This window comes from Leuciscus leuciscus, assembly GCF_965113295.1.
Source record: "Leuciscus leuciscus genome assembly, chromosome: 1".
NCBI lineage: Eukaryota > Metazoa > Chordata > Actinopteri > Cypriniformes > Leuciscidae > Leuciscus > Leuciscus leuciscus.
In genome coordinates, this window is record NC_138725.1 from 72,217,529 (window position 1) to 72,242,806 (window position 25,278).

The following is a 25,278-nucleotide window of genomic DNA, read 5'->3' on the forward strand; positions in this document are numbered from 1 at the left end:
TTCTTTCTTTAGTTTTTGTTATTCTGTATATATGTATTATTTTTTTACGTGTAGTCGTATGTATTCATGGTTTCATTTATTAAAAACCATTATACGCTTGATTGTCTCTGTTGCTGCTCACAGATCATAGTCACTGAAATGTTTGATCTTCAGCCATAAGCTTTTATACTGTTGAGTACTTTAGTTAGTAATCTCATAGAACAGAAAAGTTATTCATGACCAGAAGAATAATCTTTCTCAAGAGTTGATAAGAAGATCGTACTCTTTCCTTTTTGAGCTTATTTGCTACGAATGTTAGTTGAGGTTTCTAGAACCAGTCAGTTTAATTTTCCTGACTATTTTCCAGCTTCTCTGTGAACCTTAGAATAACGTTTTTTTTTTTGTTTTTTTTATTTTTTTTTTACAATTTTACACATTTCTGCATCCAAAGGTAAATACAAAACAATATATTTTTTTAATGATCCATTTAATACACAAAGACCTACTCCAGCTTTTTTAAACATGTTGAGCAAAAGGCTGTAGAATATCAGGTACCTCAGCTGTGAGATGTAGGGCAGACACTGAAGGAAACTCTTCATTTCACTCTCTTCCTCTGAACATCTTCTCAGCTTTACTGGTTTCTTCTCTGTCTGGAGTTTCAGCACTTCCAGGAGGACGGAGGTCTTTCTCTGGGAGAGATCTATGATCCAGACATCAGGTAACTGGAAAACTGACTGTAAAGCTGGAAGGAAACTCTTGCCTGTTTGAGTCTCATAGTTCTTCACATGTGAGTAAAGATCCAGCAGGAAAACACTCTGATTATTTCTGTCAGTCTTTTGATAAGGAAAAGATGTGTATGTGCAGACTGATGATAACAGTTTCAGCTTCTGCTCTCCTGTCTGTGTCTCAGTCTCTGCTGCTTTAGTCAAGAGTCTCAGAAGAAACTTCACTTCATCACTGATGTTCCTAAAGTCAAACCTGTTTCCAAAAGAAAATTAAAATGTTGTATGTTTAGCAATCTATCACAAGGGAAATATGAGTATTTAAATATTAATTAGATATGATGAATAATTGTGTGTCTGATTGGTCCAGTCGGCACATATGAATAGACATTTCACAGAACTCTGAAAGGGGTCACACACACACACACACACACACACACACACACACACACACACACACACACACACACACACCGAATGAGAAGCGCAGCGATGGGTCTTTAAAATTGAAACACATTGTTTCCTATGAGTGTATGAACACCGGCAGCGTCACTCGACGTCTGTCCACGGCACACAGATACAACACTGTTCATAATCCTGACGCACCACTGAACATAGTTTATAATTCAATTACATTCAATTTGTCCAGAATTGTTGTTAATGTACATACTGACTTCATCCTGTGCTTCAAGATACATTTAGTTTTACATTGATAGGTTTACAGCTTGAATAAAGTCTAAACATATTGGACAAAATGTATAATAAACTCAGCCCTATCTAATCTTTCATTTTGCCCTGTTGTGCCATTGCTAATTATTAAACTAAAGTACAGTATATTAATTTCATTGAAAGAAAAAAGTTTGGTTAATATTCTAAACTTCTACTGTATATCAAGTAAATCTGTTATAGTTTTGTTGACTTCGAAATTGAGTTTGTAGACATATGACCAATTCAGCTCTAAGCTTCAGAAAGCTTTTAATCTTTTTGGACTTCATGTAAATCACAGGCCTAGTGCCGATGAGTCTGGATCAAATTGCCCCCATTGTCACTTTAGTGTCCTGGCAGAGGCTGAACAGAAACACATTTGTGAGCGTCAAAAAGATCTGAATCAACTCAACTTCCCTCCAACGCCAGGAACTAAAGAACATGTGGCTTCTGGAGAAACGCACTGATACTCTTTTCATTTAACTCATAATTAAGTCATCCCAGAATGTATATGGTATATTCCTGTGTGTATGAATGTCCCCAGCTTATATTAGCCTAGTTACAACTTTCTAGTTGTGTTAGTTAAACTCTAAGTGCTTATAGTCTAGTGTAAGAATGTTTCTCTGCTTTGATATCTTCCAGCCATTTCTTTCTTGGTATCAATATATTCCTCTCGTTACGCCTTAATTAACAATGTTTAGTGTGTTACAATAAAATGTATAATACTATTTTTACCATCCTTTGAAGTAAAAATGAGCAATTCTGACATCATCACTAAACATGCAGATTAGGCGTCAGAAGGAGACAAAGAAACTCTCTCCCGCTAAACGTTCCTAACTACTATTGGTCATTTCAGCCAAAATAGGTGTGCACTGATTTATCCTTAAAGGACGATGACAATAGCTCGTTTTCACTCATTCCTTCTTCCCTGTCCGCTCTTTTTCCTGTCCTTCGGATGAGACAACATCTTCTTGATTTCAGCAATTTTGCTTTTGAGTAAACCTCTTAAACTTCCCGTGAACGACTCGCCCTCCGGAAGAACCCAAAGAACACTTCAAGCTCACGAACCACGAGGATCTACACACACACACACACACACACACACACACACACACACACACACACACACACACACACACACACACGCTATGCACCAAAGAATAAGTGCAAGTATTATTTCTATGGATATTTAGATGTGTTTAAGATTGTTTGCCCCTGCCTTAAGGTGATTTCCTCTCTTTCTTTCTTTACTTTTTGTTATTCTGTATATATGTATTATTTTTTACGTGTAGTCGTATGTATTCATGGTTTCATTTATTAAAAACCATTATACGCTTGATTGTCTCTGTTGCTGCTCACAGATCATAGTCACTGAAATGTTTGATCTTCAGCCATAAGCTTTTATACTGTTGAGTATTTTAGTTAGTAATCTAACAGAACAGAAAAGTTATTCTTCATGACCAGAAGAATCATCTTTCTCAAGAGTTGATAAGAAGATCGTACTGTTTCCTCTTTGAGCTTATTTGTTATGAATGTTAGTTGAAGTTTCTAGAACCAGTCAGTTTAATTTTCCTGACTATTTTCCAGCTTCTCTGTGACCCTAAGAATAACTTTCTTTTTTTTTAATCAATTTTACACATTTCTGCATCTAAAGGTAAATACAAAACAATATTTTTTTAATGATCCATTTAAAGGAGACATATCATGCTTTTAAATTGTTCCTTTTTACATATAAATCATACATTTGTAGTCTATATAAAGCGGAACTGCAATGCTTGGGTCTGAATTCCTCATTATTATAGCTCCACAGGCCCCTTTTCTAATGTGCTTCTGAAAGCAACTCGTTTTGGTGCGGTCTCTTTAAATAATATTGAGACACTTCATACCCCGCCCCCTCTCCAGGTTGTAGCGGTGACACTCGGTTCAACTCCACCCCGTTCGGCCATTTTTGTAGTCTGGTAGCAGAGATAGGATTATCTAGCGCACAGAAACTTTTATACACACGTTATTAACAAAATGTCAACAACGGAAGACTTGTCCAGCCAGCCTTACATGTTCGAGCCAGAGCCGGAGCGAGATGAAAATGAAGACGACGAACCTGCAGAACAACGTCTTCATATGGATGTATCGCAATGGTGTGTACTGTATTTACACATGAAACTTTGGTCTTCCGACCTTTTACCACCGTGTCGATTTATTTTGATTAATATGTCCGAGGGAGAGAGAGCAAGACAGCGTCTAGTTTGGAGACGGTGATGTCTTGTTTACACTTTCGCCTGGCTCTGAAGAGAGAGAGTGAGCGCGCGCGCGACCGGGTCTCTCTCTCTGCTCGTTCTTTCAGTTAAGCCCCGTTCACACTGCCAGCGATTTTGTCGCTGCATGTCGCTAGTCTCTGTACTGTGAAGTCGCTTGTGGGCGTTCATAGTGCTGTCGCTCTAATGTGACTGGTAGACTGCACGTCTGGCCATATTACAAAATACCATCACAAGTGATATATACAACTATATCATTTTAATTTGACTAGGATTTAGGCTCAAAAGAAACAGTATGCTGTTGGGAGAGTGTTTTTATATTACCACAGCAGTGTTCAGTGGATTAAATCATTTAGCCTACTGGATTAACGATCGATCAATCAACAGATTAACTCATACTGTCATAAATTACTAAAACGTCATTCGAATTTGACAAATAATCAATTTTCTTGTCCCTAATAGTCAACATAATGCAGGGGAAACTGTAAAATGATCTGCAGCAGTGCTAAACTTGCATCATAATTACAACACTCGAACTAAATGTGTGAATTAAACTCACTGAGACTGTCGACAGTTTCTTTTCCATGCATCATTTTATTATATCCATGTGTGGTTACAGTCAAATCATATAAAACAGTGAAATCGCCCTCGAACTCCTGTCTTGCCTGCACTCGAGACGATGACGTGAGCTGAGCTCCTCTGAAAGTCTTCTTTCCTATTGGTTGTCGCTCGCGAAAATCGCTTCTCATTTGCATAAAGTTGAAATTTCTGAACTTTTGTCGCGCGTCTCGTGTCGCTTGACACGCCCACATTCTGTCGCCAACGGTCACTGTCGCTCGTGTCGCCGGAAGTCGCCAGCGCTCCATTGAAATGAGTGGGATCATGTCGCTTTGTCGCTGCGTGTCGCTGGCAGTGTGAACGGGGCTTAATGAAGCGTGTGGGTTACTACATCCAACAACCGAACATTTTAACTTACCCTCTCGTAACTTCTGCATCCTTTAGCTTGGACTACAAAATTGCAGCGAGAAATAATAATGGCGGATTGCTCGAAGTGTTGGGCCGGAAGTCAATGTCCTTATTTGGCAGTTCCGCTGCAAATACTGTGACGTGATAGTTCAAAAAACGTCATAGATAACAGAAAAATCTGAACCGGTTGAAAAATATGACCAAAACAGAATATAAAGATATCAACGAAGCACCTGAAGAGAATAATTTCATCTTTTCTGTACTTCTAAACACTCCAAATATACAACAAAATGCATTTAAGGGCTAAAAAAGTGCATTTAGCATGATATGTCCCCTTTAATACACAAAGACCTACTCCAGCTTTTTTAAACATGTTGAGCAAAAGGCTGTAGAATATCAGGTACCTCAGCTGTGAGATGTAGGGCAGACACTGAAGGAAACTCTTCATTTCACTCTCTTCCTCTGAACATCTTCTCAGCTTTACTGGTTTCTTCTTTGTCTGGAGTTTCAGCACTTCCAGGAGGACGGAGGTCTTTCTCTGGGAGAGATCTATGATCCAGACATCAGGTAACTGGAAAACTGACTGTAATGCTGGAAGGAAACTCGTGCCTGTTTGAGTCTCATAGTTCTTCACATGTGAGTAAAGATCCAGCAGGAAATCACACTGAACAACAGGATTATCATCATCATAATCATACCACTCTTCATCAAAAGGGAAGGTTTTGTAACTGCACACAGACGACAGCAGAGTAGAGAATCTTGTTCCTGTAACTGTGACATTTTCAACTGCAGCAACACTGAGATTCAGCAGGAGTTTCACTACAGACTTCCTCATTTCTTCATCATAAACATCATCAATCCAAAACCTGAAAAAATAAAGAGAACCAAAAAACTCATTAATTTATGACAACATACAGCATTTATAAATCAACTATATAGTACATAAAAACAAGTATTCTGATAAGAAGAAACATAAAAGCAACATTTATTTAAGAGGACAGAATCTTATGACATTTATTACACTTTTCCCCAAGGTCCATATACAGTATAACGTGTAGCGTCTGGCCTGAATCACGATGACCGATTCAGTTCTAAACTTCAGAAAGCTTTTAACCTTTTTGGACTTCATGCAAATCACAGGCCTAGTGCCGATGAGTCTGGATCAAATTGCCCCCATTGTCACTTTAGTGTCCTGGCAGAGGCTGAACAGAAACACATTTGTGAGCGTCAAAAAGATCTGAATCAACTCAACTTCCCTCCAACGCCAGGAACTAAAGAACATGTGGCTTCTGGAGAAACGCACTGATACTCTTTTCATTTAACTCATAATTAAGTCATCCCAGAATGTATATGATATATTCCTGTGTGTATGAATGTCCCCAGCTTATATTAGCCTAGTTACAACTTTCTAGTTGTGTTAGTTAAACTCTAAGTGCTTATAGTCTAGTGTAAGAATGTTTCTCTGCTTTGATATCTTCCAGCCATTTCTTTCTTGGTATCGAAATATTCCTCTCGTTACGCCTTAATTAACAATGTTTAGTGTGTTACAATAAAATGTATAATACTATTTTTACCATCTTTTGGAGTAAAAATGGGCAATTCTGACATCATCACTAAACATGCAGATTAGGCGTCAGAAGGAGACAAAGAAACTCTCTCCCGCTAAACGTTCCTAACTACTATTGGTCATTTCAGCCAAAATAGGTGTGGACTGACTTATCCTTAAAGGACGATGACAATAGCTCGTTTTCACTCATTCCTTCTTCCCTGTCCGCTCTTTTTCCTGTCCTTCGGATGAGACAATATCTTCTTGATTTCAGCAATTTTGCTTTTGAGTAAACCTCTTAAACTTCCCGCGAACGACTCGCCCTCCGGAAGAACCCAAAGAACACTTCAAGCTCACGAACCACGAGGATCTACACACACACACACACACACACACACACACACACACACACACACACACGCACACGCACACGCACACGCACACACACACACACACACACACGCTATGCACCAAAGAATAAGTGCAAGTATTATTTCTATGGATATTTAGATGTGTTTAAGATTGTTTGCCCCTGCCTTAAGGTGATTTCCTCTCTTTCTTTCTTTAGTTTTTGTTATTCTGTATATATGTATTTTTTTTTTTACGTGTAGTCGTATGTATTCATAGTTTCATTTATTAAAAACCATTATACGCTTGATTGTCTCTGTTGCTGCTCACAGATCATAGTCACTGAAATGTTTGATCTTCAGCCATAAGCTTTTATACTGTTGAGTACTTTAGTTAGTAATCTAATAGAACAGAAAAGTTATTCATGACCAGAAGAATCATCTTTCTCAAGAGTTGATAAGAAGATCGTACTCTTTCCTTTTTGAGCTTATTTGCTACGAATGTTAGTTGAAGTTTCTAGAACCTGTCAGTTTAATTTTCCTGACTATTTTCCAGCTTCTCTGTGACACTTAGAATAACGTTTTTTTTATTTTTTTTTATTTTTTTTACAATTTTACACATTTCTGCATCCAAAGGTAAATACAAAACAATATATATTTTTTAATGATCCATTTAATACACAAAGACCTACTCCAGCTTTTTTAAACATGTTGAGCAAAAGGCTGTAGAATATCAGGTACCTCAGCTGTGAGATGTAGGGCAGACACTGAAGGAAACTCTTCATTTCACTCTCTTCCTCTGAACATCCTCTCAGCTTTACTGGTTTCTTCTCTGTCTGGAGTTTCAGCACTTCCAGGAGGACGGAGGTCTTTCTCTGGGAGAGATCTATGATCCAGACATCAGGAGACTGGAAAACTGACTGTAATGCTGGAAGGAAACTCTTGCCTGTTTGAGTCTCATAGTTCTTCACATGTGAGTAAAGATCCAGCAGGAAAACACTCTGATTATTTCTGTCAGTCTTTTGATAAGGAAAAGATGTGTATGTGCAGACTGATGATAACAGTTTCAGCTTCTGCTCTCCTGTCTGTGTCTCAGTCTCTGCTGCTTTAGTCAAGAGTCTCAGAAGAAACTTCACTTCATCACTGATGTTCCTAAAGTCAAACCTGTTTCCAAAAGAAAATTAAAATGTTGTATGTGTAGCAATCTACAGTATCACAAGGGAAATATGAGTATTTAAATATTAAATATAATGAATAATTGTGTGTCTGATTGGTCCAGTCGGCACATATGAATAGACATTTCACAGAACTCTGAAAGGGGTCACACACACACACACACACACACACACACACACACACACACACACACACACACACACACACACACACACACCGAATGAGAAGCGCAGCGATGGGTCTTTAAAATTGAAACACATTGTTTTCTATGAGTGTACGAACACCGGCAGCGTCACTCGACGTCTGTCCGCGGCGCACAGATACAACACTGTTCATAATCCTGACGCACCACTGAACATAGTTTATAATTCAATTACATTCAATTTGTTGTTAATGCACATACTGACTTCATCCTGTGCTTCAAGATACATTTAGTTTTACATTGATAGGTTTACAGCTTGAATAAAGTCTAAACATATTGGACAAAATGTATAATAAACTCAGCCCTATCTAATCTTTCATTTTGCCCTGTTGTGCCATTGCTAATTATTAAACTAAAGGACAGTATATTAATTTCATTGAAAGAAAAAAGTTTGGTTAATATTCTAAACTTCTACTGTATATCAAGTAAATCTGTTATAGTTTTGTTGACTTCGAAATTGAGTCTGTAGACATATGACCGATTCAGCTCTAAACTTCAGAAAGCTTTTAATCTTTTTGGACTTCATGTAAATCACAGGCCTAGTGCCGATGAGTCTGGATCAAATTGCCCCCATTGTCACTTTAGTGTCCTGGCAGAGGCTGAACAGAAACACATTTGTGAGCGTCAAAAAGATCTGAATCAACTCAACTTCCCTCCAACGCCAGGAACTAAAGAACATGTGGCTTCTGGAGAAACGCACTGATACTCTTTCCATTTAACTCATAATTAAGTCATCCCAGAATGTATATGATATATTCCTGTGTGTATGAATGTCCCCAGCTTATATTAGCCTAGTTACAACTTTCTAGTTGTGTTAGTTAAACTCTAAGTGCTTATAGTCTAGTGTAAGAATGTTTCTCTGCTTTGATATCTTCCAGCCATTTCTTTCTTGGTTATTTACATTACATTTAGTCATTTAGCAGACGCCCTTATCCAAAGCGACTTACAAATTAGGACTAAGTTCAGCGAGTCATCATAAAGAGGCAAAAGCAACAACAACGCAGGAAGTGCTCAAAATACGAAGTTCAGGTATTATTCAGAGTAGCCTAAGCCTGATAAGTGATGTTTCAAAGGGAAAGGATTATTTTTTTTTATTTTTTTTATTTTATTTTTTTTTTATTTTTTTTTTCTATAAGGTTAAGTGCTCACGGAAGAGATTGGTTTTCAGCTGTTTTTTGAATGTTGTCAGGGATTCTGCATTCCGGATGAGGGTGGGGAGAGCGTTCCACCAGCATGGAACTGTAAATGAGAATGTTCTGGAAAGTGATTTTGTGGCTTTCTGTGATGGAACCACGAGACGTCGCTCGTTGACCGATCGTAGGTGTCTGGTAGGGATGTAGACTCGTAGGAGTGAGTGAAAGTAGGAGGGAGCTGAGCCTGTGATAGTTCTGTAAGCAAGCGTCAGTGCCTTGAACTTGATGCGAGCAGCTAGAGGTAGCCAGTGCAGAGAGATGAACAGAGGAGTGACGTGGGCCCTCTTGGGCTCGTTGAAGACAAGACGAGCTGCAGCATTCTGGATCATCTGTAGGGGTTTGGTCGCACATGCTGGGAGTCCAGCCAGAAGGGCATTGCAGTAGTCAAGCCTAGAGATGACCAGGGCCTGGACGATAAGTTGTGTTGCATGCTCAGTTAGGAAAGGCCTGATCTTCCTGATGTTGTGCAGTGCAAACCTGCATGATCGAGCTGTCTTTGAAATGTGATCTGTGAAGGTCAGCTGGTCATCAAACGTTACTCCAAGATTTCTGACCGATCTTGATGGGGTGATTAATGATGACTCTAGCTGGATGGTGAAGTCGTGCTGTAGAGACGGATTGGCAGGGAGGACGAGAAGCTCAGTCTTTGCCAGGTTGAGCTGCAGGTGGTGTTCCTTCATCCATGTGGAGATGTCCGCCAGACAGCTTGAGACCCGTGCAGCTACTGTGGGATCATCTGGTTGAAAGGAGAGGAAGAGCTGTGTGTCATCAGCATAGCAGTGGTAGGAAAAACCGTGTGCCTGTATGATGTGTCCCAGTGATGTGGTGTAGATGGAGAAGAGGAGGGGACCAAGAACTGAACCCTGGGGAACCCCTGTGGTCAGCTGATGTGCTCTGGATACCTCGCCTCTCCATGCGACCTTGAAGGACCTACCTGTGAGATAGGACTCAAACCAGTGGAGTGAAGTTCCTGTGATGCCCAGCGATGAGAGGGTGGACAGAAGGATCTGATGATTCACCGTGTCGAAGGCAGCAGACAGATCCAGGAGAATGAGGACTGAAGATTTGGAAGCAGCTTTTGCGATCCGTAGGGCTTCTGTGACTGACAGTAATGCAGTCTCAGTTGAATGTCCTTTCTTGAAGCCAGATTGGTTGACATCCAGCTGGTTGTTTAGAGACAAGAAGGATGTTAGTTGGTTGAAGACAGCTCTTTCAAGTGTCTTCGCAATGAATGGTAGGAGAGAGATAGGTCTGTAATTCTCTACCAATGATGTGTTTAGCGTTGGTTTTTTGAGAAGTGGAGTAACCCGAGCCTGCTTGAATGCTGTAGGGAAGGTGCCAGTGTGGAGGGATGAGTTGATGATGTGTGTGAGTGATGGTAGAAGTGTGGGAGAGATGGCTTGTAGAAGGTGTGAGGGGATGGGGTCAAGCGTGCAGGTGGTAGGGTGACTGGAGAGGAGAAGTGTAGATACTTCTTCCTCGGTTAGCGAAGAAAAGGAGGACAGAGGGGTATTGGCTGTGGAAGGGGTCGGTCTGGGTTCCTGTGTGTGTGGAGCTGAGAACTGACTGCTGATAGCTGTTGTTTTGTTGGTGAAGAAGGTCGCAAAATCGTCAGCAGTTAAGGAGGAGGCGGGAGGTGGTGGAGGTGGACAGAGGAGAGAGTTGAATGTCTTGAAGAGTAATCGTGTGTTGGAGGAGCTGTTGATCTTGTTGTGGAAGTATGAAGATTTTGCAGCATGAACATCAACAGAAAAGGAGGAGAGGAGGGATTGATACATACTCAGGTCAGATGCGTCTTTTGATTTGTGCCATTTCCTCTCCGCTGCCCTGAGTTTGGTCCGGTGTTCCCGAAGAACCTCAGATAACCAGGGGTTAGAGGGAGTAGTGCGTGCTGGCCTGGAGGAGAGAGGGCAGATAATGTCTAGAGAAGAGATTAGAGTGGAGCATAAGGTGTCCGTTGCGGTATTCACATCCAGAGATGAGAATTGTGAGGGTGGGGGAAGAGAGGATGACACGGCAGAGGAGAGATGGGAGGGGGAAAGTGAGCGCAGGTTTCGTCTGAAAGTGACTGGTGGTGGGGGTGCAGGGGTAGAGAGTTGTAGACTGAAAGTAATGAGGAAATGATCTGAAACGTGGAGAGGTGTCACCAGGATGTTTTCTGTGGTGCAGTTGCGTGTGTAAACCAGGTTATCAATATATTCCTCTCGTTACGCCTTAATTAATGATGTTTAGTGTGTTACAATAAAATGTATAATACTATTTTTACCATCCTTTGGAGTAAAAATGAGCAATTCTGACATCATCACTAAACATGCAGATTAGGCGTCAGAAGGAGACAAAGAAACTCTCTCCCGCTAAACGTTCCTAACTACTATTGGTCATTTCAGCCAAAATAGGTGTGCACTGATTTATCCTTAAAGGACGATGACAATAGCTCGTTTTCACTCGTTCCTTCTTCCCTGTCCGCTCTTTTTCCTGTCCTTCAGATGAGACAATATCTTCTTGATTTCAGCAATTTTGCTTTTGAGTAAACCTTTTAAACTTCCCGTGAACGACTCGCCCTCCGGAAGAACCCAAAGAACACTTCAAGCTCACGAACCACGAGGATCTACACACACACACACACACACACACACACACACACACACACACACACACACACACACACACACACACACGCTATGCACCAAAGAATAAGTGCAAGTATTATTTCTATGGATATTTAGATGTGTTTAAGATTGTTTGCCCCTGCCTTAAGGTGATTTGATTCTTTGCTGGCTCTCACATACCCCTTTTCCACCAAGGCAGAGCTGGTGCTGGTTCGGAGCCAGAGCCTAGTTTCAAATCGGTTCTTTGTTTTTCCACCGCCAAAGCACCAGCTCCGAACCAGTAAAACTGGTTCTTAAGTAGCACCAAATCATTGCAGGGTCTAGAACGGAGCCAAGAAAGAACCGCTTGCGTCAGAGGCTGGGGGCGGGGTTACCGTGGCCAACAAGACTGAAGAGAAACTTGTGACCGCCATTTTCAAATAGCAGCTAATCGAGCTAATAGCGGCTCGATTATAATATCCGTCTATGTAAGTTACGGCGAGCTGCACGAACGCGTTGGATTCGCCGTGTTTGGATGCCGATTTATTTTCGCAAACCCATGAGCATCCATAGTAACGCAACGTCTATTATTGTTGATGCCTTGTTCGAGATGCACCGGAGCAGCGTGGACCGATCAGAGCTGCGGGAGTGTTTGGAGATCATACGACTCCTTGTGCTTTTTGATCGCTTTCGCGGTGCTTTGATTTCATGTGCTGATCATTCTGCGAGAAGCCGATGCATCTCGAACAAGTCTGGTGTGTTTGTGTTTGGCGCTGCCGCACTAGCGTTGCTGGGCAACATGATACGTATGCAGTGACGTAAGATATAGCTCTGTTGTGGCTCTCTGGCCGGTGGAAACGCAAACCGGTTCGTCAGTCGAACCAACTCCGAACTGGCAATAGCTCTAGCTCTGAACCAGCACCCGGTTCTTGTTGGTGGAAAAGGGGTAACAGATTAACTGTTTGTGATATTTGCCATTCTGTGATCTCCTCTCTCTTTCTTTCTTTACTTTTTGTTATTCTGTATATATGTATTATTTTTTACGTGTATGCATTTATAGTTTCATTTATTAAAAACCATTATACGCTTGATTGTCTCTGTTGCTGCTCACATACCCCTTTTCCACCAACAAGAACCGGGTGCTGGTTCAGAGCAAGAGCTATTGCCAGTTCGGAGTTGGTTCGACTGACGAACCGGTTTGCGTTTCCACCGGCCAGAGAGCCACAACAGAGCTATATCTTACGTCACTGCATACGTATCATGTTGCCCAGCAACGCTAGTCCGGCAGCGCCAAACACAAACACACCAGACTTGTTCGAGATGCATCGGCTTCTCGCAGAACGATCAGCACATGAAATCAAAGCACTGCGAAAGCGATCAAAAAGCACAAGGAGTCGTATGATCTCCAAACACTCCCGCAGCTCTGATCGGTCCACGCTGCTCCGATGCATCTCGAACAAGGCATCAACAATAATAGACGTTGCGTTACTATGGATGCTCATGGGTTTGCGAAAATAAATCGGCATCCAAACACGGCGAATCCAACGCGTTCGTGCAGCTCGCCGTAACTTACATAGACGGATATTATAATCGAGCCGCTATTAGCTCGACTAGCTGCTATTTAAAAATGGCGGTCACAAGTTTCTCTTCAGTCTTGTTGGCCACGGTAACCCCGCCCCCAGCCTCTGACGCAAGCGGTTCTTTCTTGGCTCCGTTCTAGACCCTGCAATGATTTGGTGCTACTTAAGAACCAGTTTTACTGGTTCGGAGCTGGTGCTTTGGCGGTGGAAAAACAAAGAACCGATTTGAAACTAGGCTCTGGCTCCGAACCAGCACCAGCTCTGCCTTGGTGGAAAAGGGGTAACAGATCACAGTCACTGAAATGTTTGATCTTTAGCCATAAGCTTTTATACTGTTGAGTACTTTAGTTAGTAATCTAATAGAACAGAAAAGTTATTCATGACCAGAAGAATAATCTTTCTTAAGAGTTGATAAGAAGATCGTACTCTTTCCTTTTTGAGCTTATTTGCTACGAATGTTAGTTCCCCTTTTCCACCAAGGCAGTGCTGGTGCCGGTTCGGAGCCGGTGCCTACTCGCGAACCAGTTCTTTGTGTTTCGACAGCCAAAGAACCGGTTCTCGGCCAGGAAAATTGGTTCCAAAGCGGCACCAACTCTTTGCTGGACTAGAACCGTTCTTTAACCACGTCATGCTGGAGGCGGGGTTATTGTCGAACTTCTTCTCGAACGTAACCTCCGTCCGAACAGCACAAATGTGTTCTAAACGTCTTCTTCTGACCCCAATATAGGATCGCAAAGCAAGGAGAAACATTTGCAGAAAGACGATGTATTCCGCCATTGTAATTGTTATGTTTGAATTTGGCGCAAGTGTTTCTAGGAAAGCTAAAGGGGGTCGCACACCGGACGCGCAGCTCAGCTCAGCGCGACGCGCCGCGTCTTTTAAATTCGAACGCATTATTCTCTAGAAGTGTACACACACCGGCGGTGCCTTTCGGCGTCTGTCCGCGGCGCCCAGCAACGGCTCAGGACCGTGTTCAAAATCCTGCCGCGCAACAGAGCGCCATTTAACCGACGTTACATAGTTTTATATTAAATTTGCATGTGTCTCATATCGTAGTTAATGTATACTGACTTCACCCTGTGCTGCAAGTTTTATATTCATTTACAGAAATCAGGAAAATTGCTGATGTTATTGGATTTGCAGGTGGTGTACACCCCCTTAAGACGTAGCCTATGGCAACGTACACAGTGATGACGCCGTTCGCTGGGCTCTCTAGTCAGTGGAAAAACAAACAGGTTCTGAGAAGGTTCGCAAGTTGAACCAACTTTGAACCAGCACCAGTTCCGAACCAGTTCTTTTTTGGTGGAAAAGGGAGGTTTCTAGAACCAGTCAGTTTAATTTTCCTGACTATTTTCCAGCTTCTCTGTGACACTTAGAATAATGTTTTTGTTTTTTCAATCAATTTTACACATTTCTGCATCCAAAGGTAAATACAAAACAATATATATATATATTTTTTAATGATCCATTTAATACACAAAGACCTACTCCAGCTTTTTTAAACATGTTGAGCAAAAGGCTGTAGAATATCAGGTACCTCAGCTGTGAGATGTAGGGCAGACACTGAAGGAAACTCTTCATTTCACTCTCTTCCTCTGAACATCCTCTCAGCTCTACTGGTTTCTTCTCTGTCTGGAGTTTCAGCACTTCCAGGAGGACGGAGGTCTTTCTCTGTGAGAGATCTATGATCCAGACATCAGGAGACTGGAAAACTGACTGTAATGCTGGAAGGAAACTCCTGCCTGTTTGAGTCTCATAGTTCTTCACATGTGAGTAAAGATCCAGCAGGAAATCACACAGTTCTGGGTTGTTATTGTGTTTCACGTCAAAAGAGGAGCAATTGCACTGAGATGCTTTATGGAAGAATTCTCGAAAGAATGCGATTTGCTTCAGTGGTTCTTTCCAAATCTTTAATCTGCAACACAGAAATCATATATCAATAACAACAACACTAATAATAATAATAATAATAATTTTAAATTATAACAATTAAGCAAATTAATAAAGAAATACATTACTATGGCAATAATTATATTGAACTGTAAAATAAAGGCATTTAATAATAATAATAATAATAAAACAATTTAAATGTACAGAACATCAGTAAAATTATAATACTAATATTTATGTCTTAATTTTTTTGCTTTCAAATGTTAAACTTTTATTTTGGTGGAGACCTTAGAGCTTCTCTTTAGTTCATAACAAATCTCATTGCAGAAAGTTGAAACATATTGCCTTTTTAAATGCATGTTACAAGCGACCCAAACTTACAGCACTAGTGTGAGCCGATTTTTACTGACAAAAGACGTGTTAAAAGTCAGCATGAAATGGAAGTTGTGACCGTTTCTTTTCCCCCATATTGTGACATATCCAAGTGAAACGGGAATTGCTTGTTGGATTGCTGTTTACTTATTGTTACTTATGTCATGCAATAAAATACAAATTAATTATTTAAAAATCATACAATGCGATTTGCTGGATTTTTGTTTTAGATTCCGTCTCTCACAGTTGAAGAGTACCTTTGATAAAAATTACAGACCTCTACATGCTTTGTAAGAAGTGCGTGGAGGAGGGGAAGGCATTCTGAATAAAGATTACGAGGGAACATGATTTAAAAAAAGTTATGTGCACAAATAAATATTTCATAATAAACACTGCAATATTCCATTTAGATTTCATGGTGACTTTAACTTTAACTAACTAACCCTGGCTGAGATGCTAAGCGTGTTCTCCACTCAATCGCTGATGGCACCGTCCGCTAGCTTGTGCAGTCCTGACGTTTTTCTTGCATTTTGCGCTGTGGGCTGTACCATAGCACATGGGGTGGCCGCAGACTATTTTACATCATTTATTGTCTCCTGCGTGGACGTCGAAAAGAATATAGTTTAAAAGGCAAACACAGAGGATTACCTTTATTCGCAATTGTTTTTGTGCTACATTTAAAGTTCTTAAAAATGCAATAGTGTGAATCTTATCTCAGCAAATGACCTCTCGTTGCATCTATCCCCAGCCAGTTGTGGGGTAGATTGTAACTACTGAACTCTTTGTATTTGACATTAACTCACATAATCTGTGATTGTTTTGTATATGTCCAAGTGAGTTATATTTGTAGCAGACAAATGTGGCTGCCATGTATCACATTTTGAGAGATCTAGCACAAACAGCGGCTGAGTTACAGATGCTCAAACATAAGGTGTTACTTTATCTCCGGTCTCCCCTATACAAAATATTCAGGCCTACATAGTAAACTCCCCAGATATAGATATTTTCATTGTTCGTTTCCACGGCAACATTGAACTTCCGTGCTTCTCGTTCCCTTAAATTCAGCACAGTCATTAACTCGGTTCACTACAATAGAAGCTGTTCGCCTGGGATGAGTTGATGTTTTATCTTTCTGATAGGTTTATTATCAAATGGCGAATTCCAAAATAATTTGGGTGCATCAGGCATGCAACAATATAATAAAGTAATAAAGTAAATAAATACAAACGAGCAGGGCAGCAGGCAAAATAAGTTGCCGGGCCAGATCTGCCTAACATTTAGCACAGTTATTAACAATAACAACTATGGCACATCATGTGAAAAAGGTGTTCATCTGTGTTAGCCTTTTAAACTATATACTTCTCAACGAGCACGCAGTAGACTATAAACCATAACTAATTTATATGATGTTTGTGCTTTCAGTGTGTATGTGCTTCAGATGAACAATGCAATCAATCATCACAGTTTTAAACGTGTCAAAATAAATATTCCCAAACGTTAAGAGGTTAGTTAATACAAAAATTAAAATTGTGTCTTAATTTACTCACCCTCATGTCATTCTCACACATCACACACACATATATATATTTGAACGTCTGTGTTTACTACAATATGTGTGTTGATCAGTAATTATGTAAGTCATCATATAAAGCGATCATGTCTCTTCTCTTCAGAAGACTAGGATTAAACTGATCGATTGTTTTTTTAGTTTTTTTTTTACAATGTTTTTATGGCCTTGTTGGATCTTTTAAGTTTTAGGGAAATGGACTTTAAATAGAGGGACAGAAATCTCTCAGGTTTCATAAAAAAAATGTGATGAATGAAAATCTTATGGGTTTAAAACGACACGGGGGCGAGTGCATGATGAAAGAATAAATATTTAATCTTAAGGTATTTATAATACCTTTTAAATACAGTAAACTCAGTCTTGGAGTGAACAAAAACATATTGCGAATGATTTTTTTACATCCACGATACGTTGTCACTTTATTTATTTTTTTCTATTGCTATTTATCGTTTCACCCCTATTCCCTAGTACCTGATCTTGGGTGAGCAGCTGAGCATCATGTTCATTCCTGCGTCAGTCATGTTACAGTCCTCCAGATTCAGATAAACCTCTTTATCTCTGGACTGAGTGATCACGTAAGCCAAAGCACAACACTGATGAGGGTCAAGATCCTCTTCAGGCTCAAGCTGATGGTCCATCCTCTCCAGAAACATTAAACACGCTTTAGGAGACTGGAGCTCATACAAGCACTGACACACATAGAGAAGATCAAACTCTTCACTTTCACTCTGAGGTTGGAGGAAAGTTTCCAAAAACTTCTCAACGAACCAGTCAGATGTTTTCTTTATCTGATCCTCAGGGAAGAGACATTTGATGAGTTTAATGTTGTGTTCTCCCAGAAGTCCACATAAGAAAGGAAGAACATGTTTCATGTGTTTATTCTCCTCAGTTTGACAGAGTTGTAGGACTTTCTCAATTTTACCTGGATGTAGAAGAAGCCACAAAGCTGAGAAGAATTCCTGCATTGTGTTGTGGAGAAAAGCACAGTACGTTGTTGCAGATGTTGGCGAGTCTTTTCTTTTGATCATCTTCAGAAACGCACAAGAAATGTCTGTCTCATTACAGCTCGTAAGGTTTAGGGTTTTCTGCATAGTTGCATTGAATGCCTTTTCCATCAAAAAATAAACCTGATCTTTGATGTCTTTCAAGTATTTATCTATTTGATCAATTTGTTTCTTGACAGCAACACGGAAAATGTGGATGTACATTTCTGTGACTGTGTTTGGATGGTTGAAAACGTTGTCGTTTTTAAATTGAATCAAGTCTACAACCATATATGCATACATTGGCACATGGCTGAGACTGAACAGCTCTTGATTCTTCAAAACAACATCTAGAAGAACAGGATCGTGACCCAACATCTTCTGATAGTAAGCGTTGATAGACTCTTCACTGAATCCTTGGACATACACTTTCCGTGTCGGCCAGTCGGAGAAAAGTGGATCATATTCCACCTCTGATCTGCATGTTATTATAATCTTGGCATCAGGCAGGAGCTCGCGGTTCATGATCTTCCATAAGGTGTAATTTTCTTTTAAATCTACTACGCCATCAAATACAATGACAACATTCTCAGAGTTTTCCTCAATATCTTGAAACACGACCTTTCTGTCTTTTTCCATTGGTTTTAAATATACGTCAAAGAAAAAAGACTCCAAATTGGCAATGCTAGAACTGTGAGCCAAAGTACTTTCATCAATGTAAAACATGTAGTCCAGCTCTCGGTCATCTTTCTCTGCCCACAGACGCAACATTTCCTGGACAACTGTAGTCTTTCCTATTCCAGGTTTGCCTATGAGGAGGATGTTCTTTTCTTGGCATCTCAGCAGATCCACAGGTGAAAGTGCTTGTTGCTCAGTAGGAATGTAAGAGATCAGCTTTTTGCGCCGTAGCTTTTTGCCTTTTTTGTTTTTCCATTTTATTTTGCATTGAGGAGTTTTCACCACAGAGTCTGTCTCTAAAACAACAGGTATAAAATGGAAATTTACTTGTGCCTTGTCATCCCGATATTTACCGCAACATTCTCTTTGGTCCTTCAGAATCCTTTTTGCTTTCTTCTTGAGCGCTGTTTGGTAGTTTTGACAGGGCTTTGTACCTGAGACAGCAACAAAAACCAAGATTTGTATTGAAATTTGTTAATTTACTGTCTTTTTATTGAAATGTTTTTCATTTATCTACTCACCAAATGAATAGCTGACCTCTGTATCTTCCCATCTGAAGGGAAAACAGCTGATCCAGGAGTGTAAATCAGGATGTAACGTCCTCTTCTTAGTGACATCCAAAATCCTGAGTAATTCATAGCATGCCATTTGCCCTTTCTTAATGACCCAATCCAATATACATCTGGCTTTATCAAACTCTGTCATCTCGGCTTTGAGATCATCGACCTCATGGTCATTGAAAACCCTCTGCTTATAAAGATTCTCAATGATCAGAGGAAGGTTCTTCATATGGGTCACCAGGTTTCTCCTGGCGTTTTTGAGGAACTCAATAGCAGATTGCCGTGCACACGCCATGCTGCAGGCCTTTCAAACCTGAGGTACAAGACAGAAGTTTAAGCATTTTCATGCAACAGTATTACATGTCTTAATCATATTTATTAGCTGAGAACGTCTCGGGTTATGACTATAACCCTTGTTCCCTGAGAAGGGAACGAGACACTGCGTCGTTGAAAACGACTCTTTGGGGACGCTCCCTTAGCGTGCGCCTCTGAAGTATGAATGAAACTAATCCAATCCTGATTGGTGTTGCGTCATGACGTAACATGTGACGGCATAACCGGATGCATAAAAGTGACGCTGGCACACACACACATTAGCCTCGCGATGAAGCAAGCCGCTCTCAGGCATTGAGGGGCGTGGCAGGACGACGCAGTGTCTCGTTCCCTTCTCAGGGAACAAGGGTTATAGTCATAACCCGAGACGTTCCCTTTCGAGGGAACTCGCACTGCGTCGTTGAAAACGACTCTTTGGGGAACGAATGCCCACTAGGCCACGCACCGAGAAAAGGCCTGCCCTAGAGTGAAACTGAACTCAGGCACCCATCTAGGACGAGAGCACATGTGCGCCAGGCGTACTAGGGAGGTGCAGACTATAAAACCTGATAAAAGTGTGTGGGGTAGCCCAACCGGCTTGCCTCACAGATCTCCTGGAGGGGCACTCCCAAGAGGAGGGCTCTAGAGGACACCATGCTTCTAGTAGAATGAGCCCTTACAGCCAAAGGTGAAGGCAAATTGCGCACCTTGTAGGCCTACTTATGGTTTGTTTAGCCGGGAGCCCCTCATTAGGTGACCCGAAACACACTACAGTAAGTCCGACCTCCTCCAAGAAGAGGACCTCTCAAGGTAATACTCGGAACTCTGACTGGCAGAGCAAGGAACCTCTTCTCTTCTGCCGACACATGTGGTGGAGGATGAAATGCTTGCAGGACCATGGACCTAGCCATGTTAAATTGCACTTAAGGCACATAGCTGGGTCTCGGATGCAGGATGGCCTTAACTCCGCCGGGGCAAACCCCAAGCAAGCTGGCGTTAATGCCAGGGCTTGGAGGTCTCCCAGTCTCTTTATAAGAAGTAGCTAAGAGAAAGGCTATCTAGAACGTGAGGTCCTAGGCAAAGCCGACTGAAGGGATTCGAAGGGAGCCAGGGATAGCCCTTCGAGAACCACCGCCAGGTACCAGGAAGGAACCCTGGACCTGACTGTCAGTCTCATCCTCTATGTACCAAGGAGAAATAGTATGACCAGATGGTGCCTCCCCAAAGGCCCAATATTCAGTGGTGCATGGAACGCCGCAATGGCATCCATGTGCACCATCCATGTGGACGGGGAGAGATTCGCAGAGAACGATCTTGAAGAAAATCCAGAACTGAAGCCACTGGGCAGTTAACTGGGCCTAACTCATGTTCTCTATACCAAGTGGAAGAACATTCCACTTAAGGCCATATAATCTCCTAGTAGACGGAACCCAGAGATAAGTATGGTTCCGTGCACCCCAAATGATAGAACAGCATTTAGGTACTGAGCCCCCTCAGAGGCCAGACCCACAATTTCCACAGCTCTGGGCGAGGATGGAATATAGTACCCTCCGCCTGAGATAACAGATCCCTCCTCAGAGGAATCTGCCATGGCGGAGCTATCCGGAGTGAAATTAAATCCGAAAACCATACTCGGGCCGGCCAAAACGGGGCTACCAGAAGAAGACTGATGCCCTACTGACGGACCCTCTCCAGGACTCCCGGGAGCAGAGTGATCGGGGGAAAAGCGTACAGGCGAAGCCTCGGCCAGGCCTGTACCATGGCATCCAACCCCAACGGGACTGGATGCCCGGGCCTCAGCCCCTGCCTTGACAGGATGTCTGCTCCCTGATTCTGAACCCCCGGGACATATATTGCTCTCATAGATAATATTTTCCCTTGGGACCATAAAATAATCTGATGCGCCAATCTGGATAGAGGGCGCGATCTGAGTCCCCCTTGTCGGTTCAGATACGCTACCACTGATGTATTGTCCGAACGTATCAAGACGTGGTAACCTTTGATGTCTGGGAGGAAACTCCTCAGAGCCCTGAACACAGCCAACATTTCTAGGCAATTTATATGCCAAGAATGATGAAGGTCCTGCCACAGTCCCCTGGCAAAGCGCCGATAACCGTGCCCCAGCCAGTGAGGGAAGCGTCTGTTGAAATGGTTTTCCGGCGACATGACGCCCCTAATACTGGCCCTTGGGACAAGAACCAAGATTTCTTCCATATTAATAAGGAACGAAGGCATCTGCGCGTAACCTTTATTATACGGAACGGATTCCCCTTGGGGGAAAAACCCCTTGGCTTTGAGCCACCACTGAAGGGGCCTCATGTGAAGAAGGCCCAAAGGAATTATGTTGGATGCCGCTGCCATGAGGCCCAGCAGTCTTTGAAATTGCTTTACAGTGATGGCCTGGCCTAGCTTTATCCCTGACACCATGGTCAGGATGGATTTCGATACGTGCGGGAGACATAGGTGCCTGCATCGTAACCGAATTCCATACTATGCCCAGAAAAGTAGTTTTCTGAGCTGGTTCTAACACACTTTTCCTAGTGTTGAGTCTCAACCCCAATTTCTGAATGTGGCCAAGAACGACATCTCGATGCCGAATTGCCATTTCTCGAGACTGGGCCAATATGAGCCAGTCATCGATATAATTCAGAATACGGATGCCCTGAAGCCTCAGTGGAGCCAGAGCTGCATCCATACACTTAGTGAACGTGCGGGGAGAGAGTGCTAGGCCGCACGGAAGAACCCGATATTGGTACGCTTCGCCCCCGAAAGCAAACCTCAGGAACCTCCTGTGACATGGAAGGATGGAGACATAAAAATAGGCGTCTTTTAGATCGATCGTGACAAACCAATCCTCGGATCTGATTTGATTCACGATGATGGGAACAGTGAGCATCTTGAACCTGAATCTCCTCAGAGAAAACTATTCAACTGCCTCAAATCTAAAATCGGCCTCAGCCCGCCATCCTCCTTTGGAACTATAAAGTACCGGCTGTAAAACCCGGACTCTTTCTCTGGTAGGGGAACAATTTATATGGCCCCTTTGACCAGTAGAGTTCTGTACCTCTTGTTCCATAACCCGAGCCTGTTCTGGAACCACTGCAGTCAGTACCACCCCAGCAAACTTGGGAGGTCGGTGACCGAACTGCAGTATTTAGCCATATTTTATAATATTCAGGACCCATATAGATATATTCGGAAGGCGTTGCCATTCTTCTACAAAATCTACTAAGGGAACCAGCCCCTCGAGACTGACCTCGGGTGTTTTTCGAGCACTATTCTCGACCTCCTGAAGCGGAGGACCGGCAGGAAAAAGTCGAGAAAGATTTTGTGACCATAGACGGTGCCCTATTGCAAGCTTTTGGGGAGAACGCCACGGTGTGCGTTCGCTGGAAATCATTGTGGCCCGAAGCGCACTTTACGGCGGGATACAGATATCGATTTCCTGAGGGCTCCCCCAGAGGGGAGACTTTTTGGGTTTCGTTCTCGACACCCTGAAGCGGAGGACCGGCAGGGAATAAATCGAAAACAGTTCCGATTGGCGAACGCGAACACTGGCCGCAAGCCTTTTGGGCGCCTTTTACAGCGTGCATTCGCTGAAAACCGATGTGTCCCAAAGCGCACTTGAAGCTGGATACAAACATCGATTTCCTGAGAGCTCCGCGGAGGAGCGATTCTCGCTCATACCTCCACGGGGGGGGGGGGGGGGGGGACAGCCATCTTCGTCTCGTTTTCGATACCCTGAAGCAGAGGACCGGCAGGGAAAAATCTTAAACGATTTTTGATGTTCGCTGCTCATCATTTTAATTCTTCAGAATTAAATGCAGCCAAAAACACTCGATAAGTGAAACACGGTCTGGATGGTAGGTTGAATTAAAATATCTAACTTCTTAAAGTCAGATAATATATTCCATCATTTCAATTCCATCATATTAATTCATAGAATTTAATGCAGCCATAATCACCAGACAATACTGTTTTAATATTTATTTATACGGTCTCGTAATCTACACGCTGCCTCGGCAAACGCGAGATTCGAGCCGTTACAATATATTTGGCTTTCATCCCTCGAGAAGAAAGTCATCAGGTGCGAGGTTGAAACATCCGACAGCGCACGGATTGCACTCGCGCCGATATATTTCTCAATGAAGTGAACACTGCCAGCACCCTCAGGAGCTGATTGTGAATGCCTCGCACCCAAACAGTATTATTTCACAGATCGCGTGTGTCCCTTTTATTGCAGACTCGTAATCTAAGCGCTGCCTCAACAAACGCGAGATTCGAGTCGTTCACAATATATTTGGCTTTCATCTCTTCGAAAAGAAAGTCAACGGGCTCGAGGCTGAAACACCCGAAACGCACGGCTGTGTGCGTCGAGATATTTCTTAAAAACCACAGCCAGCACCCTCAGGAGCTGACAGTGCATGCCTCGCACCCACTCAGAATCTTTATTGCAGAGTAGCCGTCATCTACGCGCTGCCTCGACAAACGCGAGATCCGAGCTATAGATTCTGTATTGCAATGTAGTGGGACAACTCTTTATTATGGGTTACAACAACACCGGCGAGTGTGACTCATGTTCCTCGTCCCCGATGCTGAGCACATCCACTTCCTCAGAAGCAGATAGCTCGAGCATCGGGCACTCGTCACGGGCAGAAGAAGGCACATCGCGGGCTTCTGCGTCGTGAGCGAGCGTTATAGAATCTGCGGATGATGAACATGAAAGTGCCTCGGCAGTCTCGTTCTCATCCGCGAGATCCTTCTGCGATCCCCACGATCCAAGCCACCGCGCCGCCTCAACGGACGCGGGACCCGAACCGCGGGGATCGCGAGCCAAGTGGGAGCGCAGCACTCTATAGTACTTTCACAGTGTTCACAGGCAGCCCCCTCGAGAACTGCCTGTGCGTGCTGCGCTCCTAACAGTGTACACACAACTGATGCGTGTCTCCACCCGTGAGAAATATAGGGCAGGGGTGCACACACTTAGTGTATCTTTCACTCGCCATAATATAGAGGATTTCACTGACAAACAACATCAAATAAGACAGACAGTTTCACAGAGAGCGCTTGCTGAAGAGCGAAAGCTAATGTGTGTGTGTGCCAGCGTCACTTTTATGCATCCGGTTATGCCGTCACATGTTACGTCATGACGCAACACCAATCAGGATTGGATTAGTTTCATTCATACTTCAGAGGCGCACGCTAAGGGAGCGTCCCCAAAGAGTCGTTTTCAACGACGCAGTGCGAGTTCCCTCAAAAGGGAACTGGAGAGATTGGATCCAGCAATTTCATACTACCTCAAGTCCTGGATTTCCACATTCAAACGGTCAGGCAGAGAGACGTTGCTCTCCTGGAGTATAGAAACACCCCGTTGGATGGGATAGGCCTTTTCCCTGCGCAGTTACTCATGGGAAGAAGCCTGAAATCAAAGATTCCAGTGTCAAAGAAACTGCTGATGCCCAAGGTTTTCAGGCATGTGTGTAATCGACTGAGAAACAGGCAAGTCAGACAAAAGCAGTACTTTGATTGTGAGACAAGAAAGCTACATGAAATGAAGAAAGCAGAAAGAGTTAGTATTAGACAGGATAGCACCTGCAGTGGTTCTCGACTAACATGAACAACCAAGGCCTTATACACTGTTCAAACACCAGACAGTCACA

General features: G+C 42.6%; 2 protein-coding genes across 2 annotated transcripts in view; both read right to left on the bottom strand.

The window, feature by feature from the left end:
• The window catches only part of LOC309509747 (uncharacterized protein), a 150,364-nt gene extending 144,878 nt beyond the window's left edge, over positions 1–5,486 (bottom strand). The window contains exons 1-2 of the mRNA XM_082184566.1: positions 5,029–5,486; positions 535–957 (exon numbers count right to left, since the gene is read on the bottom strand). Coding sequence (XP_082040692.1) covers positions 535–957; positions 5,029–5,459 — 854 coding nt within the window. The 5' untranslated portion in view covers positions 5,460–5,486. The remainder of the gene's footprint in view (positions 1–534; positions 958–5,028) is intronic.
• A 300-nt stretch (positions 5,487–5,786) lies between these two features.
• On the bottom strand, positions 5,787–25,278 carry LOC309476857 (nucleotide-binding oligomerization domain-containing protein 1-like; the record flags this gene model as incomplete). Its single annotated transcript, XM_082139993.1, has 6 exons — positions 24,916–25,278; positions 19,268–19,619; positions 17,557–19,180; positions 14,794–15,171; positions 7,259–7,681; positions 5,787–5,826 (listed from the first exon to the last, which is right to left on the bottom strand). Exons 2-6 carry the CDS (start codon positions 19,599–19,601, stop codon positions 5,787–5,789), a joined length of 2,799 nt encoding a protein of 932 aa, XP_081996119.1. The 5' UTR covers positions 19,602–19,619; positions 24,916–25,278.